The sequence below is a fragment of the Pelodiscus sinensis genome, chromosome 32, assembly GCF_049634645.1.
Source record: "Pelodiscus sinensis isolate JC-2024 chromosome 32, ASM4963464v1, whole genome shotgun sequence".
Lineage (NCBI taxonomy): Eukaryota > Metazoa > Chordata > Testudines > Trionychidae > Pelodiscus > Pelodiscus sinensis.
The window spans coordinates 3,640,926-3,662,645 of record NC_134742.1 but is presented as its reverse complement, the minus strand read 5'-3'; the positions used below and the strand labels follow the sequence as shown (position 1 = coordinate 3,662,645).

General features: G+C 55.0%; 2 protein-coding genes across 4 annotated transcripts in view; both read left to right on the top strand.

Moving 5' to 3' along the window:
- LOC112545391 (zinc finger protein RFP-like) overlaps positions 1-19,614 on the top strand; it is a 40,973-nt gene extending 21,359 nt beyond the window's left edge. The window contains exons 1-8 of one of the 3 annotated variants that reach the window (XM_075913652.1): positions 99-3,075; positions 4,330-4,677; positions 6,372-6,656; positions 11,589-11,693; positions 15,312-15,332; positions 15,825-15,845; positions 15,972-15,998; positions 17,683-19,614. In XM_075913652.1, the coding sequence (XP_075769767.1) occupies positions 2,850-3,075; positions 4,330-4,677; positions 6,372-6,656; positions 11,589-11,693; positions 15,312-15,332; positions 15,825-15,845; positions 15,972-15,998; positions 17,683-18,191 (1,542 nt within the window). In that variant the 5' untranslated portion in view covers positions 99-2,849 and the 3' untranslated portion in view covers positions 18,192-19,614. Of the gene's footprint in view, positions 1-98; positions 3,076-4,329; positions 4,678-6,371; positions 6,657-11,588; positions 11,694-15,311; positions 15,333-15,824; positions 15,846-15,971; positions 15,999-17,682 lie in introns of those variants that run through there. The other 2 variants (XM_075913655.1, XM_075913654.1) reach the window with 2 other exon arrangements.
- Positions 7,300-8,740, top strand: LOC142823157 (uncharacterized). Its single transcript, XM_075913717.1, has 2 exons — positions 7,300-8,012; positions 8,208-8,740. Exons 1-2 carry the CDS (start codon positions 7,463-7,465, stop codon positions 8,723-8,725), a joined length of 1,068 nt encoding a protein of 355 aa, XP_075769832.1. The 5' UTR covers positions 7,300-7,462; the 3' UTR covers positions 8,726-8,740.
- Positions 19,615-21,720: the final 2,106 nt, after the last annotated feature.

Below are 21,720 nucleotides of genomic sequence, written 5' to 3'. Positions count from 1 at the left end.
TGCGGGGGCCCCGCCACCTGGTTGTTGAAAGCTTTGGGGTCCCTGCTGGCTGACAACCCAAGCCCTATGGCCTGGACCCGAAGCAGAACAGGCCACGTAGGTCTCTGCCGGCCACAGGGACTCCAGGACATGCTCAAAGCCTCCACTTGTCCCCCACAGAACAAACAGCAGAAAAATCTCTTCCCCATTATTACTGGGCCTGAAGGCCAGAGTCTGCGGGCCTGGCATGGAGCCTTAGCACAGCAGGGCCGTGGCTGTGTCTTTAAGAGACGCCTCCAACCTCTTCCCATGATAGCGAGTGAGATAACTGCCCCTTTGCACAGCCTGCCTGTGCCACTGCACTTTTGCTTTCCCTCTCGCCTGGGCTGCAGGCGGCAGGCACAGAAATCCCTTTGGAAGGGATGGAAATGGCGTGTGAAAAGGGTGAGGAAAAGCCGTGAGACCGGAGAACTCCGCAGCTGTTCTGTAGCCAGGGGCTTGGCTGTGCAGGGGGATGCACTGAAATAATGACTTGGAGTGTCAGTCACTGCAGCAGAACGAGTGAAGTTTGATCCCACCCTGCAGACTGGAACAGTTCTCTAAAGGATTCATCAGGTGGGTTAATTTTGCTTCACAATGACCCTTCTAGGCAGCGGTTCCAACCTTTTCCAGATGGGGACCCCTGTTAACTATTCAGGAAGATTTGGTGACCCAGGGCAATTCAAATATGGGGCGAGGGGGAGGGGCAGAGCCACCTGGGGAGACACTTGATGACCCTTTTGAAATATGACCCATAGGCTGGGAAACCCTGTTCTAGCCCCTCACGTACGCTGTGTGTTGCTTCATCAGATTATTGAACCAAAGGTTCAATAATCCCCTGAGATTTGTTTTACTCTTTCTGTGACCCTCACATCACAGGGACACTGAAAATGATTTATACGCCGGTGCGGTTCCGATCGCTTTCCTAGCCACGGAAATCGGGATTTAAGACTCAGGCGGAATTAGTCGTTTGTTTCTCTTGTGGCTTCCATGGGCTCTGGGTGACAAAGGCAAGGGGAGGTGTTGCCTTCCCAAAACGACCAGGGAGGAGGGCCGCATTACTGCCTGGCTACTCCAACAGAGCTGCGCTGGAGCAACATGGCTGCCCAGCTGCTCCCGGCCTGGAGCTGGGGGGATCGTGGTGGGACTGGGGTTGCTTGGTGCTGTCGGTGTGTGTGTTGGGGGGAAATGGGGCTGCACATCTGCCCAGCACTGAAGTGGGGGGGGTGTTACTGCTAACCTTGGAGAGGGCCAGCAGCCATAATGGGAGGTGCAGGGTTGGAGCCAATGGCCAGGTGGCATGGAAAGGCAGGTCCTTGGGTGGGAGGGGCCTGCCTTCCCCAGCCAGACATCGATTTGCCCCCCACCCAGGGTGGTTGTGTTTCATTCTAGACCACTGGGCCTGATCCTGTTCTCAGCGGTGTCTGAGGGAAATTTATCACAAAGTAACTTCCTCTATTTAAAATACTGGCAGAGACGTACGGTGCCTCACCCAGCTGCAATCAGTCTGCCTTTCTGCCTGTTCATTTGACAGTCGTTTGTTTCTGATACTTTTAAGTGGGAAAAAGGAAACAATTATTTCCACAATAGGGCCAAACAGAAAATTCATCCTGTTCCCCTTCTGACACAAGAAGGAGCCAAGCACGTGCCTAAAAGAGATCTCAGTTCAGTTGTACTGTTGGATACAAGTAATTTAAAAAAGAGGCATTTTATACCCTGATCGACAAGTATCTTCTACTGTGTGAGCACCCATTGGAAGGGAGATACCTGGAGAAATCCATCAAGTTAAAGCTAGTCAACAAATGGAATCCATGTCCTGAAATAAAAATTTTAAATTATTTTTGTTTTAAATATTTTACAGACTTTTCTATTTTAATCAAATATTATGGAAATAAATCTATAATCTATTTATTTCCACTTTCAGGAGGGGGAGGATGTTCCTAGCAAGAACAAGAAAGGGAGTTAATAAAATATTTTCAATTTACTTGGCTAGGATTCCCATGTTGAATCAATGAGAAATGTCTCTTTTCTCATTGAAATGATCCTCAAGAAAAAAACAGAAACATTCAACTCATAAGAAAATGAATGGTAATGCTTTTCTGAAACTCATTTTTATCGAAAAATCATTATAACATGTTTTTAACCAGTTACCGTGTTATCAGATCAGAGCTTCCAGTCCCCAGTTATCTGCTAGTCCTCTCTGGGAAACCCCAGATCTCACTTTACTCTCTTTTGAGAAGTTTTTCACTCTTCATTTAGGCCTTGTTGGATATTGGGCAGCACACGGCCCTCTCTAGGCAGCACACAACAGATGTTTCCATGAGGAAATTGGTGATACAGAGCAAATCGATTGTTGGTGTCAATGTCTTTATTTACAGAACAGATACGCCAAGTGTTCCAACAGCCACACTTGTCCTGATACTGGAGTCCACACATTGACTTTATCTCTGCTATTGAGAGGTTTTTCAGTGAATTATTGTTTTTCTTTTTGTCTGAGAGAATAGCCATTCGGGGTGTCCACATGTTAGCCCCCACACGGACAATACACAGAGCTGAGAAGGTGAGGTGGGCTGGTGGCCCAGTAGAAGGGGTGTGTGGCAGGCATCAGCTGCAGACTGGATGAAAATGGACGGCTCTGCTCACCAGTCACTAGGCGCCCGCGTCTGTCTGGTTTTATGGGTTTTCTTAAAACAAAGGGGGTTCTGCCCCCTGGTGCGAAGAGTATTTCATGAAATGCCGGAGTTGATTGGAGACAGCATCCAAAGTGAATGTGTTAATCAGAAGCAGGGAAATGCACTGAAGTTGCATGTCAGGCCTCCTTCTGCGTGGCCATGAATGTATCCCGCTCAGAAGCGTCTGTGTTCCCTGAGCCCAGGTTGTCTGAAATCACTGTGACTGTTACTTTTTGTTGTTGTTTTCTCTCTTCTCTCCCACCATCGGGATTGTCTCAGGGAGAGATGAAAATTCTCTCCGTCTATGACAGCTCCAGAGCGAGATCCTCTCTGCCTCATTTCATCGTTTTCTTCCTCACATATTACGTGCACAGGCTGGAATCAGGTAGGAATGTCCGTGGCTGCTTCTGCATCTTACAGGATTGATTTACTTGCTTTGATCTATTCAACCTCCCTGAGTCACTATTTGACACAAACAGAAAGGAAAAACAGCACCAACTGCTCAGTGTATCAGCTCCAGTGCAAACAAACAGTCATTGTTATGAGCCGGGTGAAACTCTGTTAGGGGTTGAATTTCAAATCTCAGTCACACTGCCCTGGGAATGCCGGCTTTCCCTTAGCCCAGCTGTAAGTGTTACCCTTCTGCCAGGGCTGGGTTCGATATCTAGGGACTCTTCCCCAACCATCCAGCACAGAACTGACTCCAGCCCCCACCCAGTAACCGGGGAAATTCACACACCACTCCTAGGTGCCTCTGGGAGCAGCACTCCCCCCTCGCACACACTGAGTCTGAGTGTGGAAAAGACACTTTTAATCAAAAGGCGGGAAGTGACGTGGGGTTAGTTTGGGAAAACACCACAGAGAGGCTCTTAAATACAAACCATGAGTGACAGCCCCACCCCAAGCAGGTCGGGTGATGCGCCTTCCCCTCAGGGTCTTAAGTCCAGCAAAACAAATGTCCCTTTCGCACGCCCCACCCTGTGGTCTGCCCACCCCTCGTCATGCTTGCCGAGGGGGCAGGCTGGAACTGTGCCTCCTGCTCTGCGGCTGCTCCTACGGAGGTGGGGGTTGGCTTCCACTGGGGCCTGGTAGGGGCAGGACCTCCTGCCCTAAGTCTGCTCCCCATTGGCAGTCACGGCCCTTGGCCAGAGCAGTCCCAGAGTGCTGAGGGGCAGCCACAGGGTTCACCTCCTGTCCCGGGGAGGGGGTGGTAAAGAGGCAGGTTACCCCTCTGCCCCCGGCTCTTCCCCTTTCTCAGGGAGTGAGGGGAAAGTGCCCAGTTTGCTGCATCCCTCACTCTGGCTGGGGAGCGCAGGGCGAAGACGAGATACGCACTTTGGCATTACTCCCTGGCAGGGACAGGAGGGGGAAGGACAAGCAGTCATGGTACAAATCTCTGGGGAGGGAGGTTCTTCCCTTTGCCCTCCCTGCCCACCCACCCACACACACACTCACACACACACACACAGAGTCCCCTGCCCACAGCCGTTCCTCACCTTCCCCAACCCCGACTCCTGCACACACACACACCACTGCCAGCCCCCAGATGCAAATTAGAACCTCGTGAGACTAACTGATTCACTTTACATTAAATCCCCTTTTATGTTTTGTCTTTTCTGCCCCCTGGTGCAATTCACAGCCCAGTTCGCAGTGAATGGACCAGCTCATCCTGTCACAGCTGTGGTGGGGGAGGGCATCAAGTTACCCTGTAGCCTGTCCCCCGGAATGAACGCAGAGCACATGGAGGTGAGATGGTTTCGACGTGAGTTCACTCCCTTCGTGCACCTGTACCAGTGCGGGAAGGATGAGTTTGGGCAGCAGATGCCCGAGTATCACGGCCGGACAGAACTTTTGAAAGACAGCATCACAGATGGGAACGTTGAATTGGGAATTATCAATGTCAGGCCCTCTGACGAAGGACAGTACCACTGCTCTGTTCAGGATGGTGACTTTCAGGAGGAAGCTGTACTGGAATTGAAGGTCGCAGGTCAGTAACACGGGTCTGTCGTCTCTCTTTAGAAGGCTCTTGGACTCAGACCCACAAAAGTAGTTAGGCACCTAACTCCACACGTCAGTCAAAAACTTAGGTGCCCTTGGGGTCCTCAAAACAGTCATTAAATTAGTTCATCTTTATGCCAGGGAGAGAAGGGGAGACTCTGTAATCCTGTGGTTATAGCACCAGAGGTGGGATACCCAAGGACTATCTCCCATTCTAATTAATCATTAATTATTTATCAATCTGCTAAGTAATTAAATAGCCACTGAAACAGCAGTGGGACATGAGTTTTCCCACCTCCCACGGGTGTACCCAATCCCCTGCACCAGGGCCAGATTAAGATCTTTGTAGCCCCTAGGAACGCTCATAATCATAGGCCTTTAAATTAGATTTTGTATAACTATCTAAGGCAGAAATGCTGGATCGCCTGCATGCCTACAGTTAATGGTACACCCGTGTGTTGTTTGTTGACTAAAGAGAGCAAATTATTAAGTTGGATTCAGCAGTTTTCTTTCCTTATTTTCAAGTCAATTATTCATTTTTTTAGGCTTTAAATTTTTTGTAGGCCCTAAACACTAGGCCTATTGTGCTGTATGGATAATCTGGCCCTGCCCCACGCTATGCTCTCTCTCTCTCTCTCTCTGGCCCAATGGCTATTTACATATTCATAAACAATCGAACAGTCATTGGGCCACAGGGAAAGAGAGGCAGGAATTTTCTAAGACATTTTCAGTTACACAGTTCATTTGCAGGCCCATACGCAGGAATTTCTGAGGGAGGGTGATCTGTGGGAGGAGCTGCTGACTTCCCTTCCCACCCTCTGTGGCCCAGTCCTTCCCTGGATAGCTGGAACAGGGGTAAGGGAGACTGGGGCAATTCCCTAAGACAGCCAGAATCAGCCCCATGGTGAACCATGAAGGACCATGGGGGGTGAGTTCACACCCTTCACCCATCCCCCCGTGTATGGTCCTATGTTGTTGGGTTGAGACGCACTTAGCAGCAGTTGGATCTAACAACTCTTAAGGCAAAACACTCAGCAAGTAGTGATCAAACACTCACGAGTGGGAAGAACACTGGGTGATCCATCACTGTCACATCCAGCAATGGACAACACCGCTTCAACCTCCCTTTCAGATACAAACTGATTGATACCGTTTTGTTTTTTATATGTATGTTTTAGCCTCCCATGTCCATGTCAGCTCCCGTTCCCTGTCAGCACAGGGCCAGCCTGACTTCAAACAGGCCTCTCCTCACTTTTTTGTTACTTTATCTTTTCGTTTTCATACTCGGGAACATTCTGCAACTGTTCATACCCGAGCATTACTTACTCTGCTATAAAACATTATATGAACATACTCTGAAAATCCACAGCAGGCTTCTGCCGGTCCCAGGATGACTTTGTTCCCAGCACGGTTCTCTTCAGAGCAGATATCTGGTCTGTGCTGGGACAGAAGTGAAGAGAGAACGTTTCCTCAACTCAAGCGTATTTAAAGCAGCATTTCTCAGATGTGGCCACCAGGAGCTTTTCGTACAGCTGCAGCCTCTGGGCCATGATAGTTACATTAAGTCAAATTTCCTCTTTCGATGAACATCAGCAGTAAAGTGCGTTCAATCATTTTATTGGAAATGTGGACGTTTATACACTCGGTTGTAGGCTCATTTCATTTCACACTGATTCATTCCAGCTCTAGGCTCCGCACCTCACATCTCTGTCGAGGGTCACCAGGACGGAGGGATCCGAGTGGTGTGCCAGTCGGCCGGATGGTACCCACAGCCCCAGGTGCTCTGGAGAGATCCCAAGGGGCAGCCTTTATCTGCATCCACTGAAACAAAGTCTGAAGAGGACGGTGATTTCTTTAAAACAAAAAATTCTATTGTTATAATGGAAAATTCACACAAGAGTTTGTCCTGTTCTATGAGGAACACACACCTGGACGAAGAAAGGAAATCAATAACTTTCTATATATCAGGTCAGTTACTACCAAAACCCCACTCTCATACCAGCAAGAATTAAAAATCAGGTTGCAAAATCATACAAAAGTACCAGTGTGCAAACCCCCTCACAACGACATTTCAGATGAAGTGAAGGTGGAGGGCACAATGTTGGATAAAATGTATTCCAGGGATTTTGTAGTGATCCCAGAAACAAGCATTTTAAACCCAGAAAATTCAGGGTTACCGTTACATTTCCAGGCAATCCAAATATATTAACTCATGGAAGTGCCCTGCAGGGACACCAGATAGCAGGGGGAGCTCTGGGGAGGGGGGGGAGGGGAGCGGCTTTCCAAAGATCTCCCGCCCAGCTAAAGTGCAGGGGTTTTTGTGAGCCATTTAGCCTGGGGCCCTGGGCTACAGCCACTAACGCCTCTGTGTGTTACCTCACCCTGGGTATGTCTACACTAGAAAGTTAGTTCGAACTAACGGACGTTAGTTCGAACTAACTTTCCTATGCGCTACACTAGCGCTTCGCTAGTTCGAATTTGAATCGAACTAGCGGAGCGCTTAGTTCGAACTAGGTAAACCTCATTTTACGAGGACTAACGCCTAGTTCGAACTAGCTAGTTCGAACTAAGGGCTGTGTAGCCCTTTAGTTCGAACTAGTGGGAGGCTAAGGCTTCCCAGGTTTCCCTGGTGGCCACTCTGGCCAACACCAGGGAAACTCTATTGCCCCCCTCCCGGCCCCGGAGCCCTTAAAGGGCCACGGGCTGGCTACTCACTTTGTGCCAGTTGCAAGGCTGCCAGCACCCGTGCCTGCACAGCCTGCACCTGCCACAGGATGAGCCAGCCATCCGAGGGCTCCCAGCCCTCCACTGCTCCCCACGACCAGCCTGGCGGCTCCCGGGAGCCTGCCCGGGGGCGCAAAAGGCGGGCGCCCGCCTGGTCAAGTGCGGAGATCGTGGACCTCATCGAGGTTTGGGGGGAAGCCTCAAATGTCCACGATCTCCGCACTAGCCACCGGAACGCGGCCGTCTACGGACGCATGGCTGCCAGCCTGGCCGCCAGGGGCCACCAGCGCAGCCGGGAGCAGGTGCGCTGCAAGATTAAAGACTTGCGGCAGTCCTACTCCCGGGCCTGCCTGCCAGGGGCTGACCCGGAGGCCTGCCCCCACTTCCATGCCCTGGACCGCATCCTGGGGCCTCATGCCGTCCCTGCCCCCCGGGACGTGATTGACCCCGGGGCAGAGGGACCGCTCCTGGACACCGAGGAGGAGGAAGAGGGCTCTGAGAGCCAGGAGCCTGCCGCCAGCCTTCCCAGGACCCGGGACCCCCGAGGCACCCCACAGAGCCGCTCGCCTGCATCATCAGAGGCCGGGGAGGCGTCCACCTGTGAGTACCCTCGTGTTCCCCTTATGTGTACGGGGGGCTGGGGCGAGAGGGAGCCCCGGGACCGTGCGCCTGGGCCTTGCCCACTACGGAGCAGCAGCTGGGGATCCTGCAGGGGCCCTGGCCTTGCAGAGGGGAGCTGGGTTTCACACACCTGGGCCCCTGGGGTAATTGACCGCTGGTCTTCTTGCACCACAGCTGCAGCACCGGGGACTGCAGGGCGCACCACACCGCCTGCAGCAGCCGCCCGCGCCCGGGCAAGCAGGACAGCCAGGAACCAGGAGGACTACCAGAGGCGGCATCTCCGGTTCCTGGACCGACAGCTCCGTCTCCAGGACCACTGGGTCCAGGAGGACCTCAGGCTGCGCCAGAGGAGTCTGGAGGCCCTGGAGGAGCAGGGCCGTGCCCTGCGAGGCCACCTCCAGAGCCTGCTAGACCGCTTTCCATTTCCTCCTCCCCCTGCTCCCCCTCTTGCTCCCCCTCTTGCTCCCCCTGCTCCCCCTCTTGCTCCCCCTCTTGCTCCCCCTGCTCCCCCTCTTGCTCCCCCTCTTGCTCCCCCTGCTCCTCCTGCTCCTCCTGCTTCCGCTCCTGCTTCCGCTCCTGCTTCCTCCACACCCCCTGTCCTCTCTGCCCCCCCCTCCACAACCATTCCCCACCGACGCCCCCGGACCCGCAGTGTGGCGAGACGGGAGAGGCACCCAGACTCCCACCCCTGAGCTTTCCTTTCCCTTCCTCCCTTCCCTCCCCTCCCCTTCCAGCTCCCTCGTCCCAGGTTTCCCCCTCCCTTCTCCCACCTTCATTCCTCCCTCCCCCACCCCAGTTCTCTGAAATAAACAGACGTTTTTGTTGGAAAAACAGGTGTCTTTATTGTACAGTAGATAGGGAGGGGAAAGGGGAAGGGGGGGGGTAGGGTGGAAGAAGGCCCCGGTGGGGCATGCAGGGAGAGGTCAGTCCTCCTCCTCCTCCACCTGGAAGCTGTCCCGCAGGGCTTCCCGGATCCGGATGGCCCCCCGCTGGGCTTCCCGGACGGCGGCGGTGCGGGGCTGACCGTAGTGTCCAGCCATGCGGTCAGCCTCAGCCATCCAGGCTGGCAAGAAAGCCTCCCCCTTCCGCTCACACAAATTGTGGAGCACACAACATGCCGCCACCACGGGAGGGATGTTGTGCTCGGCCAGGTCCAGACGGGTGAGGAGGCATCGAAAGCGGGCTTTCAGTCGCCCGAAGGCCCCCTCCACCACGATGCGGGCCCTGCTCAGCCTGTTATTGAAGGCCTGGCGGGAGGGATTGAGGTGCCCCGTGTAGGGCTTCATGAGCCAGGGCTGCAGTGGGTAGGCGGCATCCCCCACCAGGCAGACGGGCATGTCCACGTCCCCGACCCTGATGTGGCGGTCGGGGAAGAAGGTCCCGTCCTGCAGCCGCTGGCACACGGAGGAGTTCCGGTACACCCGGGCGTCGTGTGCTTTGCCGGACCAGCCCACATTTATGTCCGTCAACTGTCCCCGGTGGTCACATACGGCCTGCAGGATGACGGAGAAGTACCCCTTGCGGTTCACGTACCGGGACGCCTGGTGTTCCGGGGCACGGATGGGGATGTGCGTCCCGTCGATGGCCCCCCCGCAGTTGGGGAAGCCGAGGGCGCCGAATCCCCGGATGACGGCATCCGGGTTGGCGAGGCGGACCACCCTGCGGAGCAGCACCCGGTTGATGGCCTTGACCACCTGCGGAGAGAGACACAGCAAAGCGCCAATCAGTGGGGCGCCCGGGTGGCTGGGAGCATTCATGCCCTGGCAGTGCCCCGCGCCCCACTCCCGGAAGCAACCCCCCTGGCGGCGTGTAGTACGGCCGGGACAGCCCGACCCCTCCGGTGCGGGGCGCCTTCGCCTCCTCCCGCCCCCCCCTTTGTCCCTGGGGCGGCCCATCCCCTCCTCGCAGCCCCCCTCCCCCCCGGCTCGGTGGCCGACGAGCGCCGTACCTGCATGAGCACTGCTCCGACAGTGGATCTCCCCACGCCGAACTGGTTCCCGACGGATCGGTAGCTGTCCGGCGTGGAGAGCTTCCAGAGGGCGATGGCCACCCGCTTCTGGAGGGGGATGGCGGGCCTCATGCGAGTGTCCCTTCTTTGCAGGGCAGGGGCGAGCCACTCGCAGAGCTCCAGGAAGGTGTCCCTCCTCATCCTAAAGTTCTGGGTCCGCTGTCGGTCGTCCCAGCGCTCCAGGACGATGCGGTCCCACCAGTCGCTGCTGGTGTCCAGACGCCAGATGCGGCGGGGCACGCCGGTGCCGGGGCGCCGCCGCGGCTCCTCCACGGCCCCCAGGGCGGCCAGGCGGAGAGGCAGGGGGCTGACGTTCCCCAGGTGGTGCCAGGCAGCCTCGAGCCATTGCTGGCAGGCTTGCAGTAGCAAGTCCAGAACGTGCACCAGAAGGTGCAGGGCGAGCCGTGGCTCCATGTTGCCACCTGCGGCAGTACCCCCCGAAGGGAAGCACCGACACAGACGGGCACAGAGACCGACGCTTTGCTGTCCCTCGGCGAGGTTGGCAAGCAAGCAGGAAAAGCTGAGAACCGGCTGTCCAGGGGGGGTCCCTTTAAGCACGAGCCTCAGATAGCCTCAGACAGCAGCCACACAAAGCAACTGCTGACCTGATGCCCTGCCAGAACCGGTTTCAGCTGCCCTTAAATGCCCCCCTGCGTCCAATCAGTGTGGACGCGCTAGTTCGAACTAGCAAAACGCTAGTTCGAACTAGTTTTTAGTTCTAGATGCGCTAGTTCGAACTAGCTTAGTTCGAATTAACTAATTCGAACTAAGTTAGTTCGAACTAGCGCTGTAGTGTAGACGTACCCCCTGACTGGTGGTGGGGGGGTGGAGGGGACGTGTAGCTCTGCCGGCTGCCCTCCCCTCCACTGGGCTGAAGCCATGTCGCCACATGTGTCAAAGGAAGCTCCGTCCCTGCACTGCCCTCGCCTGCAGGATCTGTTCCCGCATCTCCCATTGGCCAGGAATCTTGGCCAATGGGAGCTGCAAGAGGTGATGCCTACCAGCAAGCACAGGGCAGTGTGACCTGTCCTGGGCTATCTGCTTCCCACCCCACCCCAGAAAGCTGACTCTGGTTAGTGCACTGCACCCCAAATCCTTATCCCAGCCATGAGCCTTCCCCCGCACCCTAACAAAGTGTTACTCCCTCAGCCCTGTCTCAGCAAGAGTTGGTCCATTCTGACTGACACTTTTCCAAAATGTCCTGTCTGAGACAGACACCCCACAGGGACCCTTCTGCCCAGATGTAATTAGTGAGCCAATGACAAGAAGGCCCTGCCAGGGGAAGTACCTAGCAACTGTCATAAGGGTGATGTGATGAGAGAAAGCAATGGGGGAGGAGGGACTGGGACTGGTAGCATGTGATAGTGTTTAATACCCTGATTGATACTAGCAAAAGTGGATGAGCAGAAGCTGGTTTTCCACTTGGTTTCTGCCAGTTTTTATATTGCAGGGAACAATTTTCCCGCGTGTATTTCACACAGAGTCTAGTGTGAAGCAGTTTCCTCCAATGCTGCCTGTTTGGAAACTAGGGGGGCTTTGTGTTTCAGATTCCTTTTTCCCAAGAGCCTCTCCCTGGATGGTGGGCTGGAACGTGACCCTGGTGATCTTGTTGCCGTTCGTCTGCCTGGCTTCATTTCTGTTCAGAGTAAGAGGTAAAACTCAAAGGGGGGAAATAGGGTGTAACCGGAACATCAGAATCAGAGTTAGAAATGCTGACTTGGTGTGGGGAGGTGTCCTGCCATGGAGAGTGGAATAAGGCAACCTCCCCAGAAACCTCGCGAGAAGGAGCAAAGTGTTCCTCTGTGAGAGCTTCATGGGGATGCACGGGGACGGTTCAGCTCCATCTCCAGACACATTCACTAGCAGATCTCACCCGATTGCCTTAACTCCCTTTTAGCAAGACAAACCCACCAGAAGTGCCCTCCCCAGGATCAGCGCCTGGAGATGAGACGTCCAAGGGGGACTTTAGACGTCTCTAAAGTTGTAACACGTTCTTGGCTCTCGGTGACCCGTTTGCCTGCTGCCCATTCTTCTCTCCCCCACCTCGCTGTGCTCCAAGCTGCTTCCCGAGGCTGCCCGAGTGTCGTGGGAGGAATCCAGGGACTGGCTGGGGAAGCTGGTTGGGTCCCCGCAAGTGTCCCAGGTGGCAGCTCACAGAAGCAGCATGTTGGCAGGGCTGCTCCAGCCCGTCCCTTTGCCTCTTTTGTCTTTTATTGTGACTGGCTCAACCCCTTTAGTTTCAGGTGGAAAATCAACCTCATGGGGCTCAGTCCGACCCAAACCCCCAGTGCAGACCAGGCCTGAGTCTCAGCTCCACTGACGTTCAATGTGCTTGGCGCTGGGCCCCCCCAGGCTCCACAGAAATACCTGCCCTGGGGAGTTTCTGATGTTCAATTTCACCGTGTCCAGATTATTGCAGCATGAATGGATGGCTTAGTCCTGCTGCAGGTGGCTTCAGTATTCAGAGTCACATGTGAGTGAATGTCCAGGCTTAGGGCAGACAGGCAGACAGAGGCTGACCGACAGGCTGCATTTCAGAAGAGGAAGCTGAACAAGGAACAGGGCCGTTGCTCTTTGTCTTGAGCTCAGGGCTGTGTCTACACAGTGCCCTTATCTTAAATTAAGGTACACAATTTGCGCTGTGCAAATGGCATACTTATTTTGACTTTATTTCAAAATAGGCTATTTCAAAATTAGATACTGTCTACACAGCATCTAATTTCGAAATAACACCCTACTTTGGGTATGTCTACACTACAGCGCTAATTCGAACTAACTTAGTTCGAATTAGTTAATTCGAACTAAGCTAATTCGAACTAACGGATCCAGACTAAAAAACTAGTTTGAATTAGCATTTTGCTAATTCGAACTAGCATGTCCACATTAAGAGGACCCTGAACTGGGTTTTAGGATGGCCAGAAGCAGTGCCGGCAGAGCTTCAGATGAGGACTTAGAGCGTGGAGATGCTGCCTCAGGCTAGCCGAGGGCTGTGCTTAAAGGGACCCAACCCCCACCCCGGACAGACAGTTCTCAGGGGTGCCCCGCTTGCAAAGCAGTCCTGGCTTGGAGTGCCCTGAGTGCCCACACTGGGCACATCACAGCACTTGGCCATCAGACCGGCTGCTCTTGTCGCAGGCTGCCATCTGGGGAGAGAGGGCAATTGGGGGGCTGCAGGAGAGCTTCCACCCCCAGACGCCCACAGAGCCAGCCCAGTCCTCCCCATTGGGGGCTGGTACCCCATTCCTCCCTCACCTCCTTCCACTTACCCCTCCTTAGCCCCCCTTCCTGATGTACAAAATAAAGAAAACGTGTGGTCAAAAATAGAATCTCTCTTTATTGAACAAAACTCGGGGAGACTGGGAAAAGGAGGTGGGAGAGGGGAAGAGAGAGGGTGGGAGAGAGGAGGGCAACTAAAATGATCAGAGGTTTGGAACAGGTCCCATTTGAAGAGATGCTGGGACTTTTCAGTTTAGAAAAGAGGAGACTGAGGGGGGATATGATAGAGGTCTATAAAAGCATGAGTTGGGTGGAGAGGGGGCATCAAGAAAAGTTCTTCATTAGTTCCCATAATAGAAGGACTAGAGGACACCAAAGGAAAGGAATGGGTAGCAGGCTTCAAACTAGAAACAGAAAGTTGTTCTCACAAAGCAAAGAGTCAACCTGTGGAACTCCTTGCTGCAGGAGGCTGTAACGGCTACAACTAGAACAGAGTTTAAAGAGAAGTGAGATAAGGTCATGGTGGTTGGGTCCATGGAGTGGTATTAGCCACGGGGTAGGAGTGGTGTCCCTGCCCAAAGTTTGTGGAAGGCTGGAGAGGGATGGCACGAGACAAATGGCTTGCTCACTGTCTTCGGTCCATCCCCTCCAGGGTCCCTAGGGTTGGCCGCTGTCGGCAGACAGGCTACTGGGCTAGATGGACCTTTGTTCTGACCCAGTATGGCCATTGTAAGCTTAGGGATCAGGGTCGGGGGTCTCAGTGGACCACCTTGATTTTCATGCAAACCTGCTCTTGGGTGGCCAGGCTGGCAGCTCTCCTGCCCTAGACGGCCACTTTCCTGTGCCTAGTGCGGAGGTCGTGGACGAGGTCCACGATGTCCGCACTAGCCCAGGCGGGTGTCCACCTCTTGCGGTCCCGGGCAAGCTCCTGGGAGCCGCCAGCCTGGTCCCAGGAAGAGGGGGAAGGCTGGGTGGCATCGGGTGGCTGGCTCGAGCACCGTAGCCAGTCCGTGCCCCTTTAAGGGGTCCGGGGCCGGGAGGGGGGCATATGAGTTTCCCTGGTGTTGGCCAGAGTGGCCACCAGGGAAAGCTGGGGAAGGCTAGCCTCCCACTAGTTCGAATTAAGGGGCTACACACCCCTTAATTCGAACTAGTAAGTTCGAACTAAGCTTAGTCCTCGTACAATGAGGTTTACCTAGTTCTAACTAAGTGCTCCGCTAGTTCGAGTTAAGTTCGAACTAGCAGAGAGCTAGTGTAGTGCCTATCAAAGTTAATTCGAACTAACGTCTGTTAGTTCGAATTAACTTTGTAGTGTAGACATACCCTTTGAGACATCTTTTAATCCCCATAGAATGAGGGTTACCGGGATGTCAAAATAGCACGCCCATTGTTCTGAAAAATATTTCAAAATAACGGGTGGCTTGTGAAGACACGGGGTAGGTATTTTGGGATACCCCTGGTATCCCAAAATGGCTTTCATATGTAGACATAAAGTCAATTCTCAAGGCACCAAGTTCTCTATGAACCAAGTGTGATGGATCCATTGGATCGGTGTTAAGTCCCAGCTGAGCCTTGCTGGAAGCTAATTAGCCAGATCCCAGAGGAGTCTCGCTCGTCCTTCAGAGTTGGTCCATCAGCCTCACCACCTCCTCAGCTGGGCCTCTGGGCTCCAGCCCTCCTGATTCACACCAAGAGCTCTGCCCAGTGAGTCCACACTGGGATAGGCTCTTGGGATGTACCTGTGTGCACCGTAGGATCTGATTCAACCCCACAAGTATTTGCTGTGACATAAACCAGCCTTTTCCAAACAGAGCAGGATTTGTTCATCATCTGGCCTCCATCCTCGGCCTTCCCTATGGGCCAAGCCTGGGTGTGAGGAGATGTTCCTGAAAGAAAGACCTGTCCGGGTGCTGTGTATGACCATCACTGGAGAGCTGCAATGGCTTGGTAGAGGGACAGCCTGGTCATTACTTGAGGACTCATAATGAAAAGATTCCTTTACATCTAGATCAACTGAAAGTCTCCAAATAATTGTGATTGTTTTTCTGTTGCAGGGAAACATCTCGACACCATCAGTAAGTTCCCTCCTTCTCCTGGGAGAACCAGTTTTCTGTTATGTAAGATTTTTACACGGATGTGACAATGAGAATTTGAGGACCCTAAGCAATGCTGCCCATGCTAATCGCGTAACTAGTCACTGCAGTAACAGGGTAGGAAGCCAGCGCTGTGCTAGTGTCTTAAGTGGGACCTCGGCATGTAGGCACTTTGTGAGTCAGAATTGTGATCTTTTGCCAGACTCCAGGCTGGAGGCTGAACATGGGGAGACTTTGAGGCTCCTTCTGCCTTTCCTTGTCAAACTGACACAGCTCACATCCCTCACACAGTTGTGCCAGTGTGAAAACTGACTTGCACCGGGATGGTTTATCCTATGTCCGGTCCCTAGACTTGTATTGACACAAAACAATGCCCAGGAGATCAGCCTCCGTGATGAGTAGTTGGGGGGCCTGTGGTCATTAATTTCACACAAGAGAGTTTACAGCCTGGCCTTCTTTCTCTTTATTATTTAGGTAAAATTTGCACCGAGCTGGGTAAGGACCTTTTTGTTTGTTTCTTTTATTTCTCTCTCTGATTCAGTCTTTTCTGCGATAGTGAAGCTTGTTGATTCTACATTTGTCTGGCTTAATTCTCACCCCCATTTGTGTGTTGCCTTTCAGAATGGAGAAGAGCCCTGCATGATGCAGGTAATTACAACAAATGTCTAATCAGTGGATGGTCCTGCTCTGTCACTGTGTAAGAAGGTGAAAATATAATAAACAGAATAGAGTATATTCCTGATGGGAAAAGAGAAGGTGCCGAGGTTCAAGGAGTAAGAGGCAGAGAACATCCAAGTGTGTCCTAGTTACAGATTGCTCCCCACTTCTGGAGATAATCCTGGGTCTGCATGTCTGAGCGGGTATTCCTCCTTAGGATCCCAGCCCTAGAGTCAGGGAGAGGAACGAGAGCAGGGACCAGACACAAGAGTTCAAATCCAGAATCCCCCTGATCTGTGTTCAGCTTGTGCCTGTTTTCTCTTCTCTCTGCCCCCAGAGATCTTCTCCGCTCTCTGTCAGACACCAGCTTTCTGCTGATTTTAACCCTCTCCATCCTCCAGTCCTTCATTTGTACCAATGAAACCCTCTTTCCCCTCTCTCCACCACTACACACCTTCTCGTGTACAAGCCCATAATTCTCTGTCTGCCCTGATGACTAGCCGTAGATGTTTAATTAGGGATCTGTTGAGTCACATCATTATTTTTGGATCTCAGACCTATGGCAGGATGGAGCCAAAGTCAGGCTGGTGTCAGCAAGAGACGTCCAAGCTCCAGGGCTTTCAATACAAGGGAGGAAGGGCGCATCAGGGGAGAGCTAGTTGTGACCATGTAACTGAAAAGTCTCAGAAGGAGCCGTTGTGTTAGTCTGTCTGCAGAGACAACAAGGGGTTCCATGGCACCTTTGAGACTAACAGATGTGTTAGGACATCCACTTTCATGGGTGTAAACTCCACTCCTGCCTCGGTTTTACCCACGAAAGCTGATGCCCTAATAAATCTATTAGTCTCTCAGGTGCCACAGGACTCTGCTTCTCCCCCACCCCAGCCATTGGGCCATAGTTGGGGGGAATCCCCTTGGTGTTCCCTGTGAGCCCAGGGCACGGGCGAAATACAAGGAAGACGCAAGGGGTCACACGTCCCCAACACTGTGTGAGTGAGGGGAAAGGGGTTGGGCTGTGGGGCCACTGGTGGGGGGGGGGGCTTGGTGGGTCAGCAGGGGTCTGGCCTCTCCACACTAACCAGCAGCAGTGGGGGAAGCAGAGGGATGGAAGCAGGGTGAGCTGGGGTCACTTGCTCTGTCTCTCCCTCTTGCTGCTGTTGAATGGGGGGGGGGAGAGACTCCCACTGCTGCTATTGGTTCCCCCCCCCCATGCTGCTATTCCCCTGGGGCTGCCTCAGTGGGAGGAAGAGGCCGGGCAGGGACAGAGCAGGGACGTGGCAGAGCAGTGGTAGGGGGAGGCGCAGCCTGTGCTGGAGGGGGGTTGTCGCAGCCCTTCTCTGGGCTGCAGGGGGGGGTCATGTGGCTGGTGGCCTCCAAGTCCCCCCCACACCAGTCACCTCTGCAGGGTCCCTGATCCCCACCCAGGGACAGATGGTGCCCGAGGGGGAAGATTGAGTCTCAGGACGGGTCAGTAAATCTCTGGGCTCTGTCATGGGCCAGTGGGATGAACCTCAGGGGCTGGGCCGAGACCTCAGGGCTGCTCCCCACTCAGAGCCAGGCAGCCCTGGAGGCAGGAGAGTCCCTGAGTCACTGCCCAGCTGGGGCAGATTCTGTCCCTGATGCCATTGACCCCCCAGGGCCGAGCTCTGCCCCTCACGCTCTGATTCTCCCCCAGCCAACGTGACTCTGGATCCAGACACGGCGCATCCCCAGCTCATCCTGTCTGAGGATGGGAAACGTGTGAGACAGGTACGCACACGGCAGCCACCGCCCGACATCCCGGAGAGATTTGACTATTGGTGCTGTGTGCTGGGCCTTGAGGGCTTCACCTCGGGGAGACATTACTGGGAGGTGGAGGTGGGGGGTGGGCTATGGGCTGTGGGGGTGGCCAGAGAGTCTGTGAGCAGGAAGGGAGAGATCAGCCTGAGCCCCAAAGGCGGGATCTGGGCTGTGGGGCAGTGGGGGGATGAGTTTGAGGCTCTCACTGACCCTCACACTGCCCTGCTCCTCAGTCCCCCCAGCAGGATCCGGGTTTGTCTGGACTGTGACCGGGGGCAGGTGACATTTATCGATGCTGGAACCGAGGCCTCGATCTTCACTTTCCCACCGGGCTCCCTCCCCGGGGAGAGAATCCGACCCTGGGTCTGGGTGTGGGGCACAAAAACACTCCAACTGTTTCCATGACAACAGCCCCTCTGGCCTCACCCCCCCCCCCCCAGTTTGTGTGACCCTGGAGGACTCCCCTGTACCCAGCCCCGGCTCCTCCTCTCTGTGACCCCAGAAGCTCCTCCCCTCCCTCTCTGCAGCTCCACTTACTGGAGGTGGAAGGACCCTACTGCAGCCCTAGAAGCAGACAGGCCCTGAAGGGCAGAGCTGGGGGCTGGGCAGGGGCAGAGCTAACAGCCGGGCTGGGGACAGGCAGAGTTCAGATCAGGTCACACAAATCGACTAACCCAATGGCTCTGCCCCTCACTAACCTCCCTGCCTTGGGGGCTCTGGGGGCCCCTGGGCTCAGGAAAGCAGCCGGCCCTGGCTCCTGAAGCTGCTGCCTGCTGGGAACGTTGTTCTCCCCTGCAGAGCTGGAGACAAGGAGCGAGCTCCAGGCGGGGGCTGGGCTATTGCAACGCTGAACGGCGCTGCCTGGAATTGTAGCTGCCCAGAAAATCCCTGGTACGACGCTGTGAGCCCCCAGCCTGAGTGACGGGCGATGGGAGTGTCTGGGACAAGCCAGCAGGCCCGGCAGGGAGCTGCCTGAGTTAGCCAGTGGGAGGTGCTCACCAGAGGGGAATTGTATGAGGAATCCAGGCCCCTCTCATATCTCAATTGGGATAATGCTGGTTACTGATACCATGTATCTTGCAAACTGTTTAAATTGATACAAGGAACTTCCCAGAACTCAGGTGTGACCACAGATGTACGGAGCCTTCCTTTGTCAACTCAGTACCTGCAACCTTACCTGAAATGTTTGCTTTAATAAATGTTCTTCGAGTGATGTCACTGGGGTGCTCCCCTGTAATGTCGGGTCATCCCAGCACCGCAGATGGGAGTTTTCATTAGCAGTAGTCGGCCGGACCGTGCATGTACAGTGGGCGCCTTGTGATGTTCGCACCCTTTTGCTCACGCGCACAGTCTGCCTCCTGCAAGTTCCTTCTTCACCACCCTCGGTCGCAGACAGAGCGAACTCTTCTCCCCAGGGGTTTTTTCTAGTCAGAGACAGGAATTTAGCTGTTAGTTTCTACATAAGAGGTTTTTCTAGCTGTGTCAGTTAAATAGTTCTAGTGGTAGTAGAATGTGGGAGTTGTGCTGCTTGAATAAAAACCGCTTGTTTTCAGCTGTTTGTGCCCCGTAGTTAAGAAAGACAGAAAAGTTAAGACACAGAGAAGACTCTTCACAGTGCAGGGCTCCCCAGACTTCAACAAGTGACACCTGTCACGAGCCCATGACAGACGTTCTGCTTGGTGGTGGGAAAAGTTCCCAAAAGTTACTCGAGTAAAAATGCTGCTAGTTTGAAAACAATAATTAAAAGTCAATGTATCCTTGTGGAAAACAACTGGTGTAAAAATACACAAGTACTGCATCTTTTGTAGTCAAGTATCCAGAAGTAAAAAGTAGCTGTCCTATGGAAATCTATGGTTAACTACCCGAAGCTGGTGTTTCCCCACTCCTCATTAGCAGTATGGGGCTGGTTGTAGGGAAAATGGCACCCTGGGCAAACTTGCATATTGGCGCCCGGCCCTCCCTATCCCGGACATGGTGCCCCCCATTTGCCTTGGCTGCTGCTCAGTGCGCGCTCCCCTGAGTACAGGGCTATTCCCCTCCCCCTGCAAAGGGAGCTGTCATAGCGCTTCCTGGCCAAGCTCTTCCTTTAAGAGCGACATGGGGAATTAATTATTTTAGCTCAAATCAGGGGTGGGGAATCTAAGGCCCGGGGGCCGGATGGGCTACCCGGCTTGCCTGGATTTGGCCACGGAGGCTCAGGGCTTCCCCCCAGCACTGGAGAGACTGGGCTAATGCTCCAGCCTCCTGCCATGTCCCCATGGGGCGGGGGCACACAAATCCTGCTAGCTTGGGCCCCCCAGGGCTCTAGTGTGTGAGGGGAATGGCTGTCTTCCTCTCAGTGGGGGCATGTCAGCGAGTGAGGGATCTGTCTGGGGTGCTTTGCTTGTCAGCTGTGTGTGGCCCCGACTGATTTTTCTGTGGGTCAGTGGCCCCTGCCCCAAGAATGGTTCCACACCCCTGCAGGAAATACTTTCCCCCAAGCGGGGCCGGCTCGAGGCACCAGCAAACCGAGCACATGTTTGGGGTGGCACATTTGCAGGGGCGGCATTCCGGCCAGCAGCCATCGCCGCGCTCCGCACATGCCCAGCCTGGCCTGGGTACGGAGCAGCTGAGCGTCTGCGGAGCAGTAACCGGCGGGGAGAGATGACCGAGCCGGGGCTGGCATGGAGGCAGGTGCAGCGCGCTCCGCTAGCCACCGCCAGTGTCCTAGGGGTTGCCTTGGTGGGCAGCCCGGCCAGGAGGTGAGCGAGCGCTGAGCCCAGCTGCTTGTGAGCCGAGCCCGCGGGAGGATCGGACACACCCCGCACCTCCCCCCCGATGGCGAACGCCAGAGAGCTCAGCAGCAGCAGCCCGCACCTGTCCAGCCCCGGCGGCCTGCTCAGCGCCTCCGGCCTCAAGCCAGCCATGCTGGGCTTGATCCTGTGCGTCAGCCTGGTCGGCATCGTGCTCTTCGCCTGGCTCATCCTGAAGGACCCGCACTTGCCCCGTTCCCCGACGACCTGCTGCTGGACCTGTGCCTGGCCGACGTGCTGCACTCGCTGCCCTGCTTCCCCTCGTCATGCTGTCGGGGGGGGCGCCTGGCCCCACGGGCTGCTCAGCTGCAAGGTGCCTTCCTGGCCACCCTCTTCTGCTTCCACGCGGCAGGGGACCCAGTCCACGCCCTTCTCCCACCTTCCTGCTCTTCCGCGGGGGGGGGGGGGGGGTGACGATGCTTCCGCATGTGCTTTGGGGAGGGTTTGGCAGGGAGAGCGAAAGGAGACGGAGTCAGTCAGTGGGGAGAAGAGGGAGAGGGGAGAGGACTGGGTTTGGTTAGTTGGGGGTGGATCGGGTTTGGCTGGGAGGGAAGAGAGAACGCAGGGTGGGTTAGGTGGGGGAGAGAAGGGGGTCACTGAGGGGTCAGGTTTGCCTGGGAGGGGAGAGAAGGTGGAAACCGGGTTCAGTGAGTGTGTGGGGGGGGTCAGGATGTGTGTGGAGGGGAGACTGGACGTAGGCTGGGTTTGGCCGAAGGGCGCGGTGGGAGTCAAAGAGCCACAAGGTGAAAAGGGCTTTCCTCCTCAGTGTCTGTCTTACAGCAGCGGGCCAGGGGGACGGGCGACCAAAACATTTTTTGCTTGGGGTGACAAAAAACCTAGAGCTTGCCCTGGGCACCGACCCCCCCTTCCCCCTCGCAGCATGGACTGGAGTGAGGGGCTTTGCCCGCCCCGGGGGAAGGGGCCTCGTGCTGCAGGGCGGAGCCGCCGGGCTGGGTAAATCCCAGGCTGCTCGCAGAGGGGACACGGGGCAGCCCGGTGGCCCTGGAACCGGGGGAGGGGTCAGACAGGGGGTCACTTTTTGCTCCCACCCCCTCCTCTTCCAGCCCAGGCCCCAGCTCAGAGCAGCGGGCGCCCGCCAGGCCGAGGAGTGGGGCAGGTGGGAGCCGTGCAGACCCCCCCGA

Coding starts and splice junctions, on each gene's coding strand:
- LOC142823157 (XM_075913717.1), top strand. CDS start 7,463: ATGAGCCAGCCATCCGAGGGCTCCCAGCCCTCCACTGCTCCCCACGAC. Junction 8,013..8,207: donor GGCCGGGGAGGCGTCCACCT/GTGAGTACCCTC, acceptor CTTGCACCACAG/CTGCAGCACCGGGGACTGCA.